Genomic DNA, 14222 nt, shown 5'->3' with positions numbered 1-14222 from the left:
GGACTGTACAAGGCAAATCAGGGTACACTTAATTTACCATGAGCTGTGAAATTGAGTGCTGCATGTTGCCACACTGGCAGTTTGGAGCTGTTGCACATAGTAAAATTGGACTGACCTTAGTCCTTGTTGCTGTGCAGTATGGTTGCCTTAAGATTTGAACATTATATCATTATGATAGCTTTATTCATTATGTCTTGCTGTTATGTATTTATACAAAGAATGTACTTTTATTCCTATTTGCAGGAATGAAGTAACTGAAAAGTTTTAATGTTTGAATGTTTTCCTGCAGAAGTAAAAAGCATGATATTTCAATGTTCTATCCTACAGTTTGTATTTTCTTCAATTACAAATTGTGGAACATTTTACTTCACTCCATGTTTTTGATGTGCAAAGAGGAGAAACTAATATTAATCTCAATGCCTAGTTTTGGATAGTTATTAAAAATGCTGTTTAAACTGCCATAGTTTTACTGAATTTCCAAAATCTAATATTTACTAAATGAAGAATCACAAAGATTTGAGACCTAACACCAAGAGGAAATAGGACATTGAATTTTTTTTTTTAAAAAACTGTAAATATTGGAAAGAGTAAGGTCAGTCAGAATCTGTGGGGAATTGTGCCAAACCGGATGACCCAAAATCTCAGCCAAATCTTGTCATTAATAAACAGAAGTTGCTGTTAAAGCTCAGATCTGGTGACCCTTCCTCAGAACTCAACAGTTCTGAGGAAGGGTCACTGACCCAAAATGCTAACTCTGATTTCCCTTCACAGATGCTGCCAGATCTGCTGAGCTTTAACAGCAACTTCTGTTTTTTGTTTCTGATTTACAGCATCCGCAGTTCTTTTGGTTTTTATCTTGTCATTAATGCTAACTTTGGGCTGTGGAGTCTTTCCACTTGAATCCAAATAATATATTTAACAACTACCCGAGTAGGCAAAATGGTTTTAAATGAGCAAAGTGCTCTGATTATTCTAGTTTCAGTCATAGGAATTTTTAAAAATTGTCTGATAGAAGAGCTAAATCTGGAAAACTATTTCTCATTAAATTGACATTGCCAAAGATTCAAACCTGTAAACTACAATTTAGAATTGATGTCACTGTTTTTATCATCACTGTGCGACTAGTACATTGACTCCTGGCTAGAATATGAAGGCAAAAGTCCCTGTAATAATAATTTGAATGCTGTAATGGGAATAATTTCATTCTGGCTGGATGAACTAAGATGGGCCAAATTATTTTGTCATAATTTAGTTTGTGAAAAATTTTGCAAATGAAATTTCTCACTTAAGGTCATGTGAAAGAGGAAACAGAACAGGTTGTTTGGCTTGAAGCTACTTTCAAGAATGCAGACCTTAAACTGGAAGGGCTTGTTCAAAATATGATTTTATTAATAAGTGAAGTGGAAGTTTTCCATTCTGCACTCTCATCAAGTGGTGCGCGGTAATAAACTGCCTCAAGCCGTAACTCAGTATTTAAATGTTGTTATTCTACTTATATTTCTTATGCCTCTGCATTATTGCTTATTGGGCTTACTAATGAATTTTCATAGCATTAAAGCCAACATTCAAATTTGAGTGTGTCAGTTTTTCAGCTTGGATAAGAAAAGCAGCAAGGCTAAGGTACATTCAGTGCTTGAACTGAGAACTTTTTAAACATGTCTATTTTGTTGGTATTCATTTAACAAATACCTTTTCTGTTATGGACATGGCTACTATGTATTTTGAAAACATTATAAAATGCATTTTTTATTAAGGCTAGAGTTCAATGTTGGTTCAATAAAAGGTTTCTCTCTTTTGGTTGCTGTAAAGATCCCATTCCAGTTACTAAGGGACGTGGTGCTTGTACATTTGAACTAGGGTGAGAATTGTAAGTTCAAAGAATGATTGTTATTTGAAATGGTGAGAACTTGGAATTGAGAAATGTCCTTTTGATATCAAAAGATCTCCTATGTCATACCTATACTACACACATTGTCAGTTCGTATGATTTAGGAACTGTGTATTCTAGCATCAAAGCACTCATTGGTACACAAAAATTTAATTGATAACAATTTATATTTTAAATTAGTTTCACCACTACTCTTTCCCAGAAAGCACTGAATTTGAGAGCAGTTCATGAGTTTTGTATGATTGTGACAATAAGAAAATGTTGACCATAATGGCACATGCAACTTATTGTTTCTGAAATGTAATGTATTGCATGATATAGGTATTATCATGGTTTCTAATTGCACTTTAATAAAAGATATTGTTAATTATCGATCATTGCTTTTCATCTGTGCAATCAGAGGATGAATCTGTTTTGTTGGGTTCACTACCCCTAATGGATAAGACCCACAACTTTGAACTAATGACAGGGTTTAAACATTGCTGAAAAGGAGATAATTTTGTTTTGCCTTGCAGTCATTAGGACCATGATATGAGACATCACTAAACAGCATAAGAGGGTGCTGATTGGGCTATCATTGGCATGAAAGTTCAACCAGCTAGAACAATTAACTGTTGATCTTAATTCTCAGACCAGCAAGTAGACTGATTAGACATTGTTGCTGTGGGTATGCAGCAATAATTGTGAGAAAAGGAGTCATGGAAGCAGTCAATGAAATAGGTGCAATGTATGTTAAAATTCCTTTTACCTATAAGTACTTTGAGGATAGATGAAACTTTGTGTTCCTTTCTATCTGTGTGCATTTCATTAGCCAGCTTTTCCATTGAATCTTGATTTGTGTGTGCCCCATTTGATCAGGCTCCACAACAGCCTTTATGATGAACTAGCAATGCCAAAGTCATTAACAGCCATTGACAGTGCATCTCCATACCCTTTTTTTTTTAAAAAGACTTATCTAATTTTGAGCTCCTGCACAATATCCTGGATAATTATCTGAACACTACTGTAGCATTTCTACTTAGTTACTAATCCACTGCCACAAGGAATGCTGTTGTCAGCACTAATTGTCAGTCATCTTAATTTAAAAAAAGCCATCCACTATCTCAATTTCCAGTGAGCTTTCAATAGCCATCAAAATGATCAGTTTCAGTTTGATAAGTCCAACTGTTCCTGCAGCAAGATCTAGACCTGAATCTTCAGAAATAAGACATATGTTTAGAAATGTCAGGATCCTGTGGAAGTCTGGGGTATACTCACACATTAAATTTCCCATACAAACTTTATGGGTGTGATTTTCATTGACCTAAGCCCTCTGCAAATTTGTAGACTTTGGCCAAATTTTCCTGTAATGTTACCCTAAAATTATGTCTTATTCAGTGATCTGCAAAACTTATGCACCTCACTCTTCTTGCCATCGTTCTATGATCACCCATTTGCTAACTCACTTGGACTTTTAGCAAGTGAATACAGTTGCTACTGTTTAAAAAGGGGTTGGTGTCCTCCCTTCCATCTCTTCTTTACATCTGACAACCTGCTCTGGGGATGATTCTGCTGGGAATCAGGTGTCACAGCTTAAAAAACAAATCAGTGTTAGTGCTTTGAGTTCTGACTAGAAAATCTAGATCCTCAAGTGTTCAGTCTGCAAAATAGGTGCACCATCTCTAATATCATTGATCCAGAAATCCTATGTTTCACACTGGAAAATACATATGTATTCTACTAAAGATACAATCCAGCTTGATTGACCCTTTTCCAGGTGTACTTGGAACTGAATGTTACTGGCATGAATCTTTTTCACAGTTGATAGAAGGAATAATAACTGTTCTGGGGTGGAATTAAAAAACAACAAATGGAATTGAAGTTCATTTGCAAAATAGTCACAGGACAACTATATTCTTTTGAAATTAGTTTAATAGATCATATTAATCTTCAACGATGGTGGAGTTTAAGTATACAATTTTAGAAAACAGACTTCATGCTATTAATAGGATCTTGATTTTGAAAGTTACTTGCCCCCAGAAACAGATAAAACGTGAATAATTAATATAAGTCTACAGTAACCGCAAGTGTTCTTCAGAGTGGCAAGTTTTCTGCCAATTAACAAAAGACCACAAATGCTAGTGAAAATGTCAAGATTCCCAAAGATCAAGTTACCTTTTGTCCTTTGGAAACTGATCAGTAAAATCATTTTTGGAGTGACTTAAATAGTGTGTAAGGTTAAATTCAGAATGTCAAACCCCCTTAGATGGGTTTCAATTCACAGGATACTTGTGTCATTGCAAATCACCTTGGTACTTTGTGAATTTCATTATGTAAATAGCAGCACATCTTAAAAAAAAAACTAGTTTCCCACCATAATGTGGACAGGTAAAATTCAACAGCAAGAAGAAAACCTATGATGGTTATTTTCTTGTTGGGCTAGCAAACGTCTCAAGTAGCCCTGTCATTTTAAATTGCAACACAAACCTGTCAACCAAAGTTATCAGCGCACTTTGTTTTATATTTTATTCATTTTACTCAGTCAAATGTGTTTTTTTTTGGATTCAAATACCCATTAATGTGCCTCTTGCTCAGATAGTGTCATCAGATTGATAACTATCTGCCGTATCTTGCCAGCTTTTTAAAAAATAATCCTTCTGGAATTCAGTGTTTTTTCTTTCAATATCTTACATTGCAATAGAGAGGCATTTTGATGTGCTGTTGAAATGACTGGATTAAAGTGATTGCTATAAATATAGTATATACAGAAATTCTTTCATAAATCAATTTTCAAAATAATGACTTCTGTTCATTTCCTTCTGAAGCATTCCTGTTAATTCTGGTTTCTGTAAACAAAAAGAGCTGTCATTGTTTGAACTTAATGATTTTTTTTTAAATTTTAAGCAAAAATGGTCCTTACCCAAATATTAAATGCCGTACATGAACATAACCATCTAAAAGAAACAAACAAAACACAAATCAGATATTTTTGTAGACGTGTTTCAATTTGTTAAGCAGTTGGTTTTGGGGAAAAAAAGAGCATTTTCATTTCCACCAATTTTATGTAACAAATTATCATTTATATAGATGATTTGGATATGAACATAGGAGGTATGGTTAGTAAGTTTGCAGAAGATACCAAAATTGGAGGTGTAGTGGACAGCAAAGCAAAAGTTACCTCCGAGTACAATGGGACCTTGATCAATTGGGTCAATGGACTGAGGAATGGCAGATGGAGTTTAATTTAAATAAATGAGAGATGCTGCATTTTGGAAAGGCACATCAGGGCAGAACTTGTCCACTTTCATGTTAAGGTCCTGGGGAGTGTTGCTGAACAAAGAGACCTTGGAGTGCAGGTTCATAGTTCTGTGAAAGTGGTGGCACTTAGGTTGCTTGCATTTATTGCTCAGTGCATTGAGTATAGGAGTTGGGAGGTCATGTTGTGGCTGTACAGACATTGCACACTGTATTTCAAAAATGGCCTAATCAATTTTGGTCTCCCTGCTATAGGAAGGGTGTTGTGAAACTTGAAATGGTTCAGAAAAGCTTTCCTGGGATGCTTCCGGGTTGGAGGGTTTGAACTGAAAGGAGAGGGGCTATTTTCTCTTGAACATCAGGAGTCTAAGGGGTGACCTTATGGAGGTTTATAAAAGCATGAGGGGCATTGAAAGGGTGAATAGACTGTCTTTTCCCTGGGTTGGGGGAGTGCAAAACTAGAGGGCATAAGGTGAGAGGAGAAAAATTTAAAAGGGACCTAAACATGGAGTATGTATGGAATGAACTGCCAGAGGAAGTGGTGGAGGCTGATACCTTTTTAAAATGTTGGAATTTTATTTGATGGGTATATGAATAGGAAGGGTTTAGAGGGATATGGGCCAAGTATTGACAAATGGAACTAGATTTATATAGGTTATATGGCTGGCATGGATGAGTTGAACCAAAGGGTCTGCTTCCATGCTGTATAACTCTGACTCTATCTCAAACTATCTAAAACCTAAAAGTGGTAAACAGCTGTTCAGAGTTCCACCTGATGTGGATTACAAACTAAAAAAAGTGTTCCTTGGTACTTGTCCTATCGGTCACTGAGAAATGGCAAAACTTTATATAATAATTTTAAACATAAGCCTAGTACCGGTTGCATGAATTATTAAGGAACCTAACTATTGAATCAACTACTTATAAACATTAACTCCTGATAAAGGAATTTCACAAAGCTGGAGCAAATCTTTGTTAAACATTCACACAACTGTAGTTTGATAACTTTCATTTCTAAAGTAAATGATTAAGCAGTGTAATTATAATTAGAATAGAAAATATCAAGAAGAGGACAGTTAAATAACAATTATGGCAATAAAATAATTTCAGCCAACACTGCTTGTCAACTCAGTATGAACCAATACAAAATGAGCGACTAATAGAAGTATTAGTATTAGAATGATATTGACAAGAAATTCCTATCTTTCAGAAGTAAAAATGGCTTTTGCTGGGACACTACCCAATCAGTTATTCATCACATGTCCTGGAATAGTGACTACTTTTCCCTACAAGTATACAACATGCAACAGAGGTGTGTAAAGACTAAAATCAAACTGCACTAAAGTTTCTCTTGTCTGCACACTCTCCAAAAGCAAGGTAGTCCAGTGACCGGGAGCTGAAAACTGCTAACTTTGAGTTACTAATATCATATGCACTGATCTTACTACCACTCAAACTCATTAGTGAAATTCATCATTAACCAAAAATCATAGCTGGGACTCTAATAATCTGTGCAGCATAGCCCAATACAAACCTTGAAACCACCTGATGAAGAGGTAGCGCCTCAAAAGTTAGTGCTTCCAAATAAACCTGTTGGACTATAACCTGGTGTTATATGATTTTTAACTTGGTCCATCCCAGTCCAACACTGGTATCTCCAAATCATACATTAACAGAGTACAGATTTGAAATTAATTTTCACACCAAAAATTTAATACTTATTTCCTCACTACAGAATGTAATATTTTTATGCAATTAGAATCCAATGTGTGAAGTAACAATAGTTACTTACATTTGCCTTCTGAGTTTCGACAGATAATTTGGTTTCCTTCTCCAATATCGATTACTTCCAGCTTCTCTCCAGCTTTTATGGGTAAGTATAGGGATCCTTTCTTCTCCTGTACAGCATTCTGCTCCACAACTGCAATGTTTTCCACAACTATCTCCTTAGTATACTGGAAAATATCCATAAAAGGTTGAAATAGAGATGTTAATTGCATTGATACAAATGAGGAATCTCCACTGTTAAGGAACAGTGAGCTTATAACGTCCCTATAATACCATACAGATGTTTCTTAAATAACCTATAGCTTATCTATTATAGGTTCTGGATATTAGTTCCACATCATACATTCTTTGTAAATACTCAGTCCTAAACCTCTATCATTTTAGATGTATGCTCCTTAGTCATGCCCATTATACTTGACTCCATAATAATTATTAATAATTGATCATCACGGATGAGAATGAACTTTCTTCAGCTCAATAGACACCATTAAGTTCCTATCCTTGGACTCTGAGCATTAGGCTATGATTCTAAAAATATTCCTGCTAACACATACAATTAGTAGTCAAAAGAAAAAGTTACTTCAGCATCTCGTATGAAAGCTTCAAGGTTCAAATTCTACATCCTCGTCAACATCAAGATCATTTTCTAACTTGCATCATTTACTCCTTTGTCAACATCTCAACTCTTAATTACCAATGGAACCTTTATCCACACCTTTGGCATCTCTTGCCTCAGTTATTCTACTGGAATCTTTAAATATCAGGCTTTATAAATTTCAGCTTTTCCAAAACTCCACTTCTTAAATCATATTACAACCCTCCAAAATGTTAAATTTTTAAAAATACTTGTTCTCATCTATGATCTTGTGGTGCAGGAGGATTGTGTCCCTACCTCTGATTTGGGGGCTGTGGCTTCAAGTCTAGGACTTGATGGCTATGGGAAGTGAATTCATAACACGGTCAAACACATGAACTCATGAATACTATCAATAAACACCAATCTCCAATGGTATGAGAGGAAGAAATTTTTTTAAAAAATTTACTCATGGCATGAGCATATTGCTGGCTGGGTCAACATTTACTGCCCATTCCTTGTTTCCTTTGAGAAGATGGTGGTGGTGAGCTGCTTTCTTGAATCATTGTAGACGTATCATGTCAAATAGACTACAATGCCATTAGGATTCCTGGTTGGCCACATGTTGGAAAGAAATTAGAGCCTATCACCATCATCCACTGCTCGCCGCCGATTTCAATGTTGCATTCTTTAAATCCATTTGACCGCTCATCTACTTCAAAAGCTGCACAATTCTTCAACCATTTCTTTACTTTAATGTTTGACATAATTGCTGACTGAATATTGTCTTGTATCAAGCACACAATAAGCAATCTGCACTTGTTTTAAACAAAAAATTATGGCAACAATTGCAACTTACAGGGATGGTGAGGATCAGCCACATTTCTAACATTCTTGCCATGTTATTTTTAGTCACAACATTCTGCAATTCAGGCAGCTTCTTTATAAAGCTATTACTTATGTATATTGGCCTGAAAATCTGTTGAATGACACACCGCTAGCAAATTAAGAGTGGTTCCTATATGAAACAAACTTCCAGAGGACATGGTGGATGTGGGGTAGAGTTACATTATTTAAAATATATTTGAGTAAGTACATGAATAAGAAATGTTTCAAGGGATATGATCCAAGCACAGGAAGGTGAGACTATTTGAGATTATGGTCAGGATGGACTAGTTGTATTGAAGAGTCTGTTTTGGTGCTGTATGGTGTAGATCACAAGGAGGGGAGGGGTATGGAAAAGGCAGGAGAACACTTCCAAGAAATAGCGCTAAAGTTACATGTAAGGGAGGGTTGCATACATCCTACTCATCCCAGATGAAATAATCATGCACCTATGCACAACTATGTAGTGTCTTAAGTCAACAAAACTAAAGCAGGGCTCTTGCTGCTAATCATAGCTTATCCATTATGTATTTTCAGTAACAAACACGTTGTGATGTTTTGCTGAAGTGCATAATTTAAATTGGGAAAGTAAACTCACGTTAAACTTTTCTCTAAATTCTTGCTCTTTTAGCATTTTCTTTTTATTCACTTTTGTCTCTTTTTCTTCATTTGGATCTTTTCTCTTCCCTTTAAATATTCCTTTCACCTTCTCTCTAATAAAGTGAAACAAATTTCACATATGCATTAGTTCTAAAGGTTTATTAACAAAAACAGCATTTGCAGTTTTTTAAAAAAGGGAATTTTTCCTGCTTTGTAACCAAATTAAGTATCTAACATTAAATACAATGTTGCCTGTAGAGTGCTTTTGGATAACCTAAAAATGAGCTCTTAAGGGTTTTTTTTCCTAATTGATAAATATTAGATGTATTTGTTCTAAAATGGCTCTTTTCAGCCACCAGGAGAAAGTGAGGACTGCAGATGCTGGAGATCAGAGCTGAAAAATGTGTTGCTGGAAAAGCGCAGCAGGTCAGACAGCATCCAAAGAGCAGAAGAATCGACGTTTCGGGCATAAGCCCTTCTTCAGGAATTCATGAAGAAGGGCTTATGCCCGAAATGTCGATTCTCCTGCTCCTTGGATGCTGCCTGACCTGCTGCGCTTTTCCAGCAACACATTTTTCAGCTCTTTCAGCTATTTTGTTTTATAAATTAGAACTTTGATCAGATAAGCTTCAATTGAAGAGGCATAGATGCGATGGAACAAATGGCCATTTTCTGTACTATAATTTCTGTGGCTTGTTAGGGATGCTAATATTTTGGTATTTTGTTCAAGTAACTCGTGTTCTTTACTTTTCTAACAAAAACAGATCAACTGCAAGTTTCTAGTTATTTTGAAAAGAACATTAATACTGCAATAAAATAAGTTCTCACATGTTCTAATTTTCTTTCCTCCCAAAATTACCTTTATTCAGATACCTTTCCACTGGTGCTGAATCTACAGTGCACTCTTTCAATTGAGAATCTAATGCCTTAATATGCAATTTGACTTTAGCAAGCATCAGATACATGCCCAATCTTGTCCTTGGTCACCTCTATCTCATATAAACTTTCTAAATTTAGCAGCAGTGTGGTATCACAATCTGATATTATTTCTGCCTGATATTATTCAGTCACCACACCAATGTAACCTAGAAGCACCAACGTCAATTAGGAGATTCTTCTGCAACCCAATTGGAGATCAGCATATCTGATCTGCAGTATTTAGTATTGTTTTTGATGGAATGTTTATTCAAATCAATAAGCAAGGGGATAGCTCTAACAAAATGCACACGCTGGAAATCAGAATTTAAGTTTGAAGAATGAGCAATATATTTAAAATTTACTAATTTGATGTAGACTGTTCTTAACATGTCAAATGGAAGTCACAATTAGAGCTCACTATAATTTTTCTACATTGCACCATAATTTGTTTTCACATCACAGAATCTCAAATGAACTGTTGTCAAGCAAACAATTTAGACATAAATGGCTATTATGAGGAATGATCAAGGGATGTTTTATTTCAAGGTATAAGACCATAAGATAAAGAGAAATAGGTTATTCAGCCAATTGATTCTGCACTGCCATTCAACAGGATCCTGAACTCCACTTTCCTGTCTATTCCCCATAACCCTCTACTCCCTTACTAATTTAAAAAGTCCATCTCAGCCTTAAATATACTTAACAACTCCTCCTCTACAGCAATCAGAATTCCAGATTCAGTATCCACTGATGTACTCAACAACACTTCCTGCACATATCCTGGATAACCGTAAGGGAAGCACCTGGAGTTCCCAAATAGCACAGCATGTTCAGAGCACTGTTCTGAGCAACCCTGCCTTTTTCTATTAGATAATAAACTTCCTTAATATTAGTAGTAAGGATTATTAGTATTACTGAGGAAAATAAAAGGGAAAAGTCTCACCAGCTACTCACTTGCTTTGTGTCAAAATCACAAATTTAAAAAAGGAAATCTAACCAAATGCCTCACTTAAAATTAACTTATGATTTTCCTACCAGTCCCTCAACTTGGAGAGAGGGAAATAGGTCAGCAATATTAATCAATCAATCTACAGTTTTCCTGTGATGTTATTGTTTTATTCTTTTTCCCCCCTCCCCCCACATCTTTCACATGCTGGCTTGCCACCCAATCCCCATTTCAGCTGCTGAGTATCTTCTTGCAGAGTCCCAAAACCTCAATTTATCTTTTTCACTGTCTCCTGATTCCTCCTCAGTGTAGGGTAGGCTCTTCACAGGTAAAGGGATGACTGCTAAGTGGTACACTTTTGTAAGATAACAAGGGTTCAGAGACAATATGTTATTGTGAGAGTGAAGGGAATGGCTGGTAGGACTAGGGAACACTGGATAAATAGAGAGATTGAAGCTCTGGTCAAGAAAAAGGGGCATATGTCAGGTCTGGACAGCTGGGATCAAGTCAATCCCTTGAGCAATATAGGAGGAGTAGAGGTATACTTAAGAGTGAAGTCAGGAGGGCAAAAAGGGAATCTAAGATACTTGTGGTAGATAAGATTAAGGGGAATACAAAGAGATTCTAGAAGTACATTAAAGGCAAAATAGTAACAAGGGAGAAAATAATCAACTACTTTGGTCTATGTGTGGATCCACAGGAGATGGGTGAAATATTAAACAAATATTTCATGTCAGTATTTACTATGGAAAAAGACATGGAAACTAGAGAATTTGGGTAAAGGGTGATATTTTGAAAAGAGGCCATATTACAGAAGAGGTGCTGGAGGTCTTAAAATACATAAAGGTAGGTAAATCCCCAGGACCTGATCCAAATGTATCCCAGGACATTGTGGGAAGTTAAGGAAGAAATTGCAGGGTCCCCAACAGAAATATTTGTATCAACTGCAGTCACAGCTGAGGTGCCAGGAGGCTGGTTAACATGGTGCCATTATTTGAGAAAGCTGGTAAGGAAAAGCCAGGGAACTATAAACTAGTAGCCTGATTTCAGTGGTGGATAAGTTGTTGGAGGGGATACTGAGAGACAGAATTTACATGAATTTCGAGAAGCAAGGACGGATTAAGGATAGTCAGCATAGCTTTGTGCATGGGAAATCATGTCTCACAAACTTGCTTTGAGTTTTTAAGCATGTGGCCAAGAGGATAGATGAGGGCAGAATGGGTAAACATTGTCTACATGGGCTTTAGCACAGCCTTCAATTCCACGTGGTAGACTGTTTAGTAAGGTTAGATCACGTGTGATCCAAGGAGAACTAGATAATTGGATAAAAAAATTGGCTTGATGGTAGGAGACAAAGCAGTAGTGAAGGTTGTTTTTCAGGCTGGAGGCCTGTGACCAATAGTGTGCCACAAGGATCGGTGCTGGGTTCAATGTTGTTTGTCATTTATACAAGTTGTTTCGATGAGAATATAGGAGGCATGGTTAGTAAGTTTGTGGATGACACCAAAACTGGTGGTAGATTGGACAGTGAAGAAATAGCTCAGAGTACCACGGAATCTTGATCATCTGGGCCAGTGGGCCAAGGATTGGAAGATGGTGTTTAATTTAGATAAATGTACATTTTGATAAGAAAAACCAGGGCAGGACTTAAGAGTTAATGAATGGGTCCTAGAGAGTGTTACCAAATAATCCTAGGGGTTTAGGTACATAGATTCCTTGGAGTGACATCGCAGGTAGACAGGGTGGTGAAGGCAGCATTTGGCACACTCGCCTTCATTGGTCAGAGCTTTGAGGCTAGTTGTTGAAACGTCATGTTATGGCCGTGCAGGATATTAGTGAGGCCACTTTGAGTACAGCGTACGGTTTTAGTCACCCTGCAAACGGATGGATGTTATTAAACTAGAAAAGGTGCAAAAAAGATTTACAAGAATGTTATTGGGACTGGAGGGTTTGAGTTATAAGGTAGGGCTGGATAGGCTGGGACTTTTTCCTTGGAGTGTCAGAAGTTGAGGGGTGACCTTATAAAAGGTTTATAAAATCATGAGGGGCATAGATAAGGTAATAGCCAAAATCTTTTCCAGAGGGTAGGGGAATCCAAAATTAGAGGGCATAGTTTAAAGGTGAGAACAGAGAGATTTAAAAGGGATCTGAGGGGGCAACATTTTCACAGAGGTTGGTGCAGGTGTGGAATGAACGGCCAGAGGAAAAGGTGTGTATGTGTGTTTAAAATGATAACATTTAAAAGACTTTTGAACAGGTACTTGGATGGGAAAGATTGAGAGAGAAAGATAAGCCAAATGGGGCTAGTTTAGTTTGGGATACCTGGTCAGCATGGACAAGTTGGACCAAAGAGTCTGTTTGAGGTGGGTCTGAGCATGGGACTCAATTTGTCTTCTTTTCAATGCTCTAGATTCCTTGTGGAGAGCAGTAATAGCTCAGAAGCAAGGTGTGTTTTTATGTTGGGGAAGACGTAAAACCAACTTTATTAGACCATTCTTAGCAGAACGGTGACTACTGCAAAACAAGAGCTTGCCAACCCCATAAATGTTTCAATATTCACTAGTTTCATTTCAGTGCCTTATTAATGCCTTAACCTCAGCATTTTAACTTCTTTAATTCTGTGTTGTAGTTTGTTTTTCAACTGCATGCATACACCTACATACATTAAATCAAGGATGTCTAATCTCAAGCATCAAAGAATACTATAATCTCTGCTGTAAATTAATTATATTAGTTTCTGACCAGAGATAATATACTTTATAAATAATATTGAATAAGCACTTGAAGATAAGGAATATAGAAGGATAAAGAACAAGTAATGTACCAAACAGCTCCATCTAACGATGAAGAGCTTCTTCTATAATGAATATACATAATAAACAACATTTCACATATTTCATGCATTTGCAATATTTACATTAACTAACAAGATAAAGAATCACAAGAAACGTTTGAAAGACACAAGAAGGAATTAGCAATGCAAAAAAAAGAGTAATGAATATTTAAAGTGCAATGCTTCTCCAGCCTGACTACACTGTTCGGAGGGAACATTTTAGATTGATGATAACTGATCAGCATTCTCAGTGGAAATTCACTAAACCAACAGTAATATCAACTCTCTTTCCTTCTCCAGTATTTCCTTTCCAAGTGTCTTCAGCACTTTCTGGTTTTAGTTTAGCTTTCCAGCAACTGCAGTAATTTGCTTTTGTATGGAGGTTCTGCAGTTGAGCTAGAATTGAAATTTTGACCAACTTTTTGCATTCTAATACTTTCTATTATTTTATTTCTGCATATTGGTTTAGTTTGTAAAAGCATCATTTTACCTGGTTGCCTTAAAATCTGAAACGGGGCCATCTGTGAAAGAAAGCAGAACAGTTTACAGAAATTAT

The 14222-nt window shown here is 36.4% G+C and overlaps 1 protein-coding gene across 3 annotated transcripts in view; it reads right to left on the bottom strand.

The window, feature by feature from the left end:
* Positions 1-4088: 4088 nt before the first annotated feature.
* The window catches only part of LOC122554385 (FYN-binding protein 1), an 88797-nt gene continuing 78663 nt past the window's right edge, over positions 4089-14222 (bottom strand). For all 3 annotated transcript variants that reach the window (XM_043699309.1, XM_043699310.1, XM_043699312.1), the window contains 5 exons: positions 14157-14187; positions 8968-9082; positions 6915-7077; positions 4788-4821; positions 4089-4713 (listed from right to left, as the gene is read on the bottom strand). In XM_043699309.1, the coding sequence (XP_043555244.1) occupies positions 4701-4713; positions 4788-4821; positions 6915-7077; positions 8968-9082; positions 14157-14187 (356 nt within the window). In that variant the 3' untranslated portion in view covers positions 4089-4700. The remainder of the gene's footprint in view (positions 4714-4787; positions 4822-6914; positions 7078-8967; positions 9083-14156; positions 14188-14222) is intronic.

Source organism: Chiloscyllium plagiosum, chromosome 11, assembly GCF_004010195.1.
Source record: "Chiloscyllium plagiosum isolate BGI_BamShark_2017 chromosome 11, ASM401019v2, whole genome shotgun sequence".
Lineage (NCBI taxonomy): Eukaryota > Metazoa > Chordata > Chondrichthyes > Orectolobiformes > Hemiscylliidae > Chiloscyllium > Chiloscyllium plagiosum.
Note: the sequence above shows the minus strand (reverse complement) of the source record. Positions and strands in the feature narration are given on the sequence as shown.